At 35.7% G+C, this 8,610-nt stretch overlaps 1 protein-coding gene across 1 annotated transcript; it reads right to left on the bottom strand.

Annotated features, from left to right (window-relative positions):
• Positions 1-5,269: 5,269 nt before the first annotated feature.
• Positions 5,270-7,737, bottom strand: MONOS_6568 (uncharacterized protein). Its single transcript, XM_067876808.1, has one exon. The coding sequence runs from the start codon at positions 7,499-7,501 to the stop codon at positions 5,930-5,932; it is 1,572 nt and encodes a 523-aa protein (XP_067720487.1). The 5' UTR covers positions 7,502-7,737; the 3' UTR covers positions 5,270-5,929.
• Between the last annotated feature and the right edge of the window lie 873 nt (positions 7,738-8,610).

The following is an 8,610-nucleotide window of genomic DNA, read 5'->3' as shown; positions in this document are numbered from 1 at the left end:
AGTTGAAAAAAAATTGAATGTTTTTTTGGATATAATGTTGTTGATAAGTTGGAAGGTGATTACTGAGAATTGAGAAATTTGCTGATGATTAAAAAATTCCTGTTGAAGTTGATTTTGACGAATTGGAATTCTCCATTTTTCCTTAAAATCGAATACGCAGACTATTTCTCCTTCTTTAATATTTCGAACACTTTCATTGAAATATTGCCTTTGCCATTGTGCGAATAATTGATGCTTTTTCAAGGCTTCTATTGTTTTTATTTCACTTTTCGATGGTATTCTTTGGTGGGAAGATGACATCAGCCTTTTTTCCATTTTCTCCAATTGCTGACAATATCCACATAAATCTGTCCTTCTTTTTGCTTTGATGAAGTTTTTTGCGAGTTTGTAAAAATAAGATAAAGACAGTTTAATGTTTGTTTCTTCAACAAAGTGTTTCCATAGCTCTTTCTTCGTTTGAAAAATCAGCCGTTTTTCAAAAGGAGAAAAAATAAGAGGGATATGCGTTGATTTGGAAAACAAACTCTGTTGAAGAAAAGTCGAAGATGAATTTAAAGAAGCAGATGACAAGGAGTTACTATTGATTGATGATAATTGAGCTCCTTTTGAAACAGATGAGATATTAAAGAGTTTTGATGAAGAATTTGGTGTAGAATTAAGAGAGGAAGAGAAGTCAAGAGTTGAGGATTTCTGATTATTAAATGAAGATGACAAAGAGTTTATTGCTTTATCATTATTATGATGCGTTAAGTGAATTGATTTGTTAAGTTCTGGTTTTGAAGAATTATTGTTTTCATTTGAAAATGATGCAAGGGAAGAACATAACGGTTTCCTCGAACAAAACGAATGAGTTGTGTGATGTGAATTTATGTTGTCTGAAATATTTGAGTGAAAAAGGATATTCGATGAGCTTTCAAATGATGGCAACGAATGGTGAAATGGAAAGATCTCAGCATTTTGAGCTTTTGGTGAAAGATAAAAGTGAGGTGATTTTGAAGAAGTATTTCTTTTTGTTGAAGTGTTATTCTGCGTCTGAACATTGTTTGACATGTGTGGACTGATTGAATGAATAGTGGAAGGTGAAATGATTTCTTTATTAAACAGGTCAACAACACTTTTGTTATCATCTTCGATTTCATTTGTTGTTTTTGAATCCCTTTTTGTTTTGTCTTTCAAAATTGACTTGAATTCCAATGAATTTCCAACTGAATGAATAGAGGTGAAAATCTGATTGTTGTTGGAATTAAGCTTTTGAGAAGGTGAAGTTGACAAAGTTGAAGTGAAATTTGCAGGAGGTGAAAATGATGCATGTGAGGATAATGAATATTTTCCTGTATTTGATAAAAAAGAAACAGATGAATTGAAAGGATTTGGATTATGATCAAAGAATAATGAATTTGTCGATTTCCCGTCTTTATCAGTTGTTGAGAGATGGAGATTTCTAATAGGTTGAAATGAAGATTGAATTGATAATGATGATGAATACGAAATGTTTGAAGAGTTACTGTTTTTTGGTTTATTATTTGGATAATTGGAAGAAATTGTTTGTTGAGTTACGAATAGTTGAGATGTAGAATCAATTGATTGTGTTAACGGAATTGGAGATATTTCATCATTTCCTCCTTTGGATAAATTTTTTAAGAAAGTGGAAGATTCTTCAATCAAATAAAATGAAAATGATGGTCTGTATCCTTGTTTGAACAATAATTTCCAACTTGAATCATATTCTTCCTTTCTCAAAGTTCGAGTGCATGCATCATTACAGATGGTCCAGTAATCTTTTGATCCATCCTTTGAAAGAACAAATGATATGTAGTGGCCATGGTTTTGGTCAATTCTTTTGAAAAGAATTTGTCCCATAAACTTATAACATGCATTTTGCATTGATTTTGCTGAAGGATTGATTCTTGGAAAATGTTCGGTACATGACTTGTGAATTGTTTGACAGTTATTTTCATCTGAATCAAAAATTATCATCATTGGAGGAATGACGTTAGGAGAATGATTGTATTCGTGAGATATCCCTAATAGTTTCGGAAATTTTGATATGACATTCCATTTTTGAAATTCACACTTTTCCTGACATGTTTCACAGAACACTCTATTTGGGTGCCTCATTTTTTCTTTTGAAAAAAATTTGATGAATCCTGTGTAAATTGAAGCATCGTTGATAATAACATAATTAGAAAAACCTAAATTGCTTGACGACAAAGTGCCGCATTTCAAACATTTCTTGTGAACTGACCCATCTACGCTCGTCCATTGTTTGTCAACCAAATTGTCTTTCAAAAGCATTTCCATTAAATGATTAAATGCTTCACAAACATTTTGCTGCTGTCTTTTGCCTCGCGAAAACGAAATGTCCCACTTATCAATTAATTCTGATGTCCAAGATGAAATAGGTGAGTGATTGCAGATGAGCTCATTGCAAACGTTTATCAACTCCTCAGAAATTCCATTTCTCTCGTTTTCATATTCCTTTTTAATACCGGTATGCATTACAGTTGATAAACATTGAAGAATAGATGAAAGATAACAAGTATTCCCTAAATTTCTAAGCCCCAACCTTTTAGTTAAGTAACAATCACTTTTAGCAATTGCTTGCTCATTGATTGCAATTGATTTATCGGTTTTTATTTCATCGTTTTCGTTCCTTTCTTTTGTTTCTTTGTCTTCTATGCTGATATTTGAGTTCGTTAAATTAAAACACGTTTCACTCCGAGAACAGGTTTTATTTTCTTGTAATGATTCAGTGTTTTTCGTGACCTTTTGAAGAAGAATTGGTGAAACGAATGGAGACGTTGATGCAGGATTGAAATATCTTTCTTTTTGAACATCGTGATGAAGCATTAATATTGAACTTGAAGAATTCGTGCTTATTGAATGATCTAATTTTTTGATTTTTAATGTTTTAGCATTTTGAAATTCTGAATTCTTTTCTTCAAAATATCGAAGTTCATGAGGCTTCACAAGTGTGGGCGAAGGAGGAGCAAGAAGAAGATTTCCATCATCAATATTGAGGTTCTTGACAGACAAATTGCTGGATGTTAAGGTTTTTCTGTTGACATTTTTTGACTGATCAGTATTTGAGTTAACATGTTGATGTAGTTTATTATCTTTAATGTGAGTGACATGATGATCTATTTCCGATTTCGTAATGTTAATATGCAATTTTGGTTTCAAATTGGGTTCCGGCTTTATCTTAATTTCTTTATTCCAAATTTCTTCGTCCAAGCTCTCTTCATATTTTTCATATTTTTGCTTTTTCTTTTTCGTAATTGATGACGAAATTTCTGATGAATGATTTTTCATCCATTCATTCCCCACGCACCAGTCTGAATAACTCAAGCCTTTAGAAAATAAAAATCAAACACGATCATTGAAAAGAAATGTGTAAAAACCAAATACCTTTTCTACGTGAAGGAATTTTTGGAGGAATGGGGATTTTTATTTCATCTTGGTTTTTTTTTCTCGTTTGCTTTGCATGATTTATTTTTCCTTGGGTCACGTCAAACCCAAAGAAAAGTAAACGATCGCAATTGTGATGTTTTGATAAGGCTTGTAACATTGTCGTTTGAGTGTGAACTGGTGCGTTATTGTAGGCTGTTGCTAGCTCTTCAAGAAGTTCATGATACTCTCCTATTTTCATTTTTGCATCATATATACATTTTTCAAATCATTATTAAAGTACATATAAATGAATTTTCACATAACTCAAAAATCAAAAAATAAAGAACCACACCATTTAACCTCTTTTTTACTTCTTCCGCAAAGGATGCTGCGCGCCGGTAGCTTGTGAGGATATAAAGCAACAGTTCCACCTTGTCCTTTCCCCCAATGCGCTCAACCTCTGCCCACAAAACATCTGCTCTTGAATGAAGAGTTGATCGTTGAAGATTTGATGTTGAAAAATTCATAATAATTGCAACCTTCTTATGGGTGAAAGATTTTTTTCTTATAAGAAAAGCAAAAAAATAATGAATAAATATCCTCTTTAAATTAATTAAAACAAATTCTGCTTTGAAAATTTTATAAAATTTTATTTTCGCATCCAACTGAGGAAGCAGTACAATTGAAATGCATTTTTCTGATTTAGACAATTATTGATCAACATGGAATCATTGTTATTCAATAACAATGAACGTAAATGAATATTTGTTCTTTCAGAAGGATTAATGAAATCAGTAGCTGGAGAAGTAATTGTAGTTGTTTTTGATATGAAAGGATGATTTCACACAACACTTCACGGGAACAGTGGATAAAAAAGTTCATTCTCTTGAATCACTTTTTGAAAACACTCTATCCAAAAAAGGCTGATGAAAAAAAGGAGAATAGGAGGATGAGAAATTTTTGAGTGAAATACATGAAACTGTGATATTTCAAAAAAAAGGCATATGCACTGCTTGAAGGAGGAAGAACGCGATTATTGAAAAGAGGAATTTTCTAATATCTGTTTCGAACGGAACCAGGATAAGGAAAACGAGCCAAATACTCACGAAGTATTTGTTCACCTCTCTTGAAATATAAACGCAAATAGCGTCTGCAGAAAGAAATCTCAATGCAAAAGTATTTTTCTCCATTTTCTTTTTGAAATATACTGGAAGTTATTTGAAGGTTTGTTCTTGGACTATCTGACTATTACGCATTACTAGATCTGCAAACGGCTATGTAAGTGGTCGTGTGAAATCAGGGATATGAAGATTGCAAGCATAAGGTCTAACTGATAAAGTGATTTTGGGTGCAGCATCCATTTTTTCCACATGAAGAGCACAGCCTGCAGCTGTCTTCAGGATTATCGTTGTTTTATAGAATTCCCAGGGCTTCTTTCAGCACAAAAAGCGTCCACAACTTGTGCAAACAGAAAAACTATCTCCTGAGACGTGCATCCTCTTACTGGACAATTCACAAATGTTTCTTCACCCACTTCATCATTGTCACTTCCGTTCCTTTTTCCATCTTCGATCTTTTTTGATGATGAAGAAAGAAATGATTGTTTTTATTTTGATACTTTTGCTAATGTTCCCCTCATTTCAATTGGTGTTGGAGACGAAGAGAAGAAGATCGTATGTTTCTTATCTTTTGTTTTTGCTTTCACTTAATTGAGAAAAGGAAGCTTCTTCAGATACTCAGAAAATGTTACCTCTTTTGTTGCATTCAAAATGCAACAACGATGGATATGATTCATCGTTATTATCATATCCTTCTTCCTTGACTTCTAATTTTCGCTTTTTTCCTCTTCCTCTTCCTCTTCCTCTTTTCTCCTTCGTTCAATGCCATCTTTAACGGTGACTGTCTTTTCGATGCGTTCATTCGCCTGCTCATATTCTGCTTCACTTAACTTCATCTTCTGTTTGATCAACGCTATTCCTGCAGACACAAATAATTCATAATCCAATGCAGGCTCGATTTCTTTCTTGTCAGCTTTGGCCTCCTTTTTCCATTCCTCTTCCTCTTCCTCTTCTTCTTCTTATGAAACCTTCTCCTCTTCTCTCTTATCCTCCAAAAGATCCACTCTTTTCCACTCTTGCTCTTAATAGAAAATCAGATGTTCTGTTTTATTAGTTGAAAAGGCATGAATGACGAAGAGACTGGATGTCTGCCGAAGCAACGTCCACTGTTGCTTCAAACTCTGCTTTCTTTCTGCTGATGATTTGGAATGGATCTTTGGATTTTGGGAGTATGAAAAAGAGGAAAACGATGAGGACAATGAAAAAGATGAAGATCAATAGAACCGGCTCAAAGAACAATGGTTCTGACACATTCATATTTATGATCTTCACACCAACCATCGACAGCTGTGACAACGCAACCACAAACACTGACGATGATATCACAAGTCTCCTGTTTTGTTCGTGGTGATTACAACATTCTCCAACGAGAGTGACCCACTCCCATCTGACACCGCAACCACGCTCGGTGAAGTTTCTACTTATGAGTTACAATCAACCTTCAAGTGACTCATTCCAAGATGGCCTGTCGTCACGCTGAACAGCGTTCCTACCGATGAAAGTGTCCCTGTTCCAATCGAACATGTTTCCCTTCCTTTCCCAATGATTGAAATCTCCTTTGTCCCAATCTCAATCGTTGTTGCCTCGCTCGTGTGATTCCCTTCCATCAGCGTGACTGATGAGCTCAGCTCTTCCAAGCCCGTCTCCACTGCGTGTCCCACCGTCTGGCATGGAGCCGACTCGCCCATTCCACACAGCCCACTCGAGTCGCTTCCATTTACCCCCACAAACAGAACCTTTGTCCAACCCTTCAGCCACTCCTTCTTTTCTGTGTGCTGATATGACCAGCTGCTCCCAGTATAATCATATGCATAACACTTTCTCTTCTCATCTGTATTTGTTGTGTAGCTTTCTTTGAACGGACAATCTGAGTTCAAATAGAGGCTGTAATAATCTTCATAGTACAGGTCATCTCCAAACGAAGGATTACTGGAACAACTGCAGTTGTGAAAGAAAAGGAAAAAGCAATACAGTTTGTCACTTGGCAATACTTCTTTCCATGGAGAAAAGAACAATCCGCCTCCTTTTGTTGATGCGGTGCATGAAAGAAACTGAATGCTCCTCATTTTGAATTGTGTAGCAGGAACAGTTTTACAAAACATGCCTCCGCCGCCTGTGCTTGTAAGTGAACATGATGTGAAACTGCAGTCAAACACACACGCACTCTCCCCTCCTCCACTTTCTGTTGGAATGCAATCAGCTCCTGAAACCTGAAAATTTTCAAGAAGAAGTCCTCCTCCATAATAACTTGCTTTGCAATCCTGGAAATCACATCCGCTGATCCGAACACACGTCAAAATGGTATGAACATACATTCCTCCTCCATATTGGTTTTGCGCGGTGCATGAATTGAAAGAATTGTTCACAACCTCAACAGATTTTATATTATAGCACATTATTCCCCCACCCCGGCTGTATGCAATGCATCCATTAAACACGCAATGAGAAACAGATACTGATGCCAACGACTGGCTGTACATGCAGATGGCCCCTCCACTCGATATCCCGTCTGAAACAGAATCACTTTCTCCAGTCGTCTTCGATCCGTTCCATTCACACCAAATGAATGAATTTGCTCCATTATACGTTGTATTTTGTCTCCCTGGAGTCAACTTTCTATCTGCATTTCCCTCACATACAACATTCCTTGTCCTGCAACATCTGACAAATGAGGCATTAGAGGCAGTCAAAGAGACCAAGGGGTTGTTGAGGGAATGAACAATCCAGCCATCATATGCATCACAGACTGATGGGAATGAGCAGCTATTCATCAAGCATGTGGTTTGGCATAAGGAAGTGGCTGGGAATGAGCAATCTGTAGATGTTGTTGAGATATTGAAAAAAGTGGTTGGAGAGTGAAACAAGAGGAAAAGAGGGAGATGAAAGAAATGCGGTTGGAGATGAGATAAGATATTCGCACTTCGAAACACTTCCTTCTTTGCCTCCTTCTCTTCTCCTTGCTCTTGGAGCCGTGTTGCCAAATGCCTCAACATGGTCGCATACCTTTTCCCATCTCTTCTGCCCCTTCTTCATCGTCTGCTTTCCCCATATCCCTTTTTCTTCTGTTGCAATCTTCTGCTTGTTTTCAAAAATCCTTTTTCTTTCATCGATTTTGAATGTTCGCACAAAAGCCCCTATTACGAATAAATAAAGAAAGAAAAATGAAGAAAAAATTCAAAAATACAAAAAAAAATAAATAAATAAATAAATAAATAAAATATATGTGTATAAAAAATCTAAAAAATATAATATGAAATATGAAAAACTCTGTACCATTTTCTTTTTGAAATCTTCCGCTTCACCTTTCGCCTCTTCCTCTTTTTCTCCTCAAATTCTTGTCAAATATCTTCTTCAACCATTTCTACAATTTTCTGATTTTTCTTTTATCACATCGCCTTCTTTTCAAATCGCTACAAAGATCTTCAAATCCATCCTCTTCGATCAATTTCGTTTATTTCCTCTTGTTCATTCATCCATATACCCTTCATTCGTCTCCTTCTGCAATCTTTCTGCTATGCATGCACTTGCATTCGCATTGAGTATCCCAGCGATAATCATGATACCTGAAAAATTTAATGAAAATAAGAAAATATATTGCTATTAGAAAAAATAAATTGATGAGATTTCAAAAAATTAAAAAAATGAAGAAAGAAAGAAAAGATGAAAGAAAGAAAGGATGATATTGCACACATTCAAAATATGCATAAATTTTGCAGCATCTTTTTCAACTTATCAAATCGAGATTCTTCTTCGACATCTTCCGTTATTCCCTCATTTCCCCAATTTCAATCTCGCAACCCTCTCTTCTCTTTTCACCTTATTCAATCCATCCCTTCCTCTTCTGCAGCATGCCCTCCTTCTCCCTCTCCCGTTTTCCTCTCAAATCTTTCAGAAGCCTCCGAAAATACAACAGATAATGTAATTATCCTAACTATTTCCGCAGTTTCACCAAAAATCTTCTCTTGTTCATGTTTCTGCTTCACTCTCCCAAATCTCTCTTCAAAATTGTCTCCATTTATGCTTTTCTACTCCTTCCTATGTCTCGTCTTCCTCTTCTTCCTCGTCTTCCTCGTCTGCCTCGTCTGCCTCGTCTCCTCCAAAA

This window comes from Monocercomonoides exilis (assembly GCF_001643675.1).
Source record: "Monocercomonoides exilis strain PA203 chromosome Unknown scaffold53-602328, whole genome shotgun sequence".
Classification (NCBI taxonomy): domain Eukaryota; phylum Preaxostyla; order Oxymonadida; family Polymastigidae; genus Monocercomonoides; species Monocercomonoides exilis.
This window is presented reverse-complemented; position numbering and strand designations above follow the sequence as displayed.

Bases quoted from the DNA above. Each gene is read 5' to 3' on its own strand.
- MONOS_6568 (XM_067876808.1), bottom strand. From the start codon at position 7,501: ATGTTGAGGCATTTGGCAACACGGCTCCAAGAGCAAGGAGAAGAGAAG.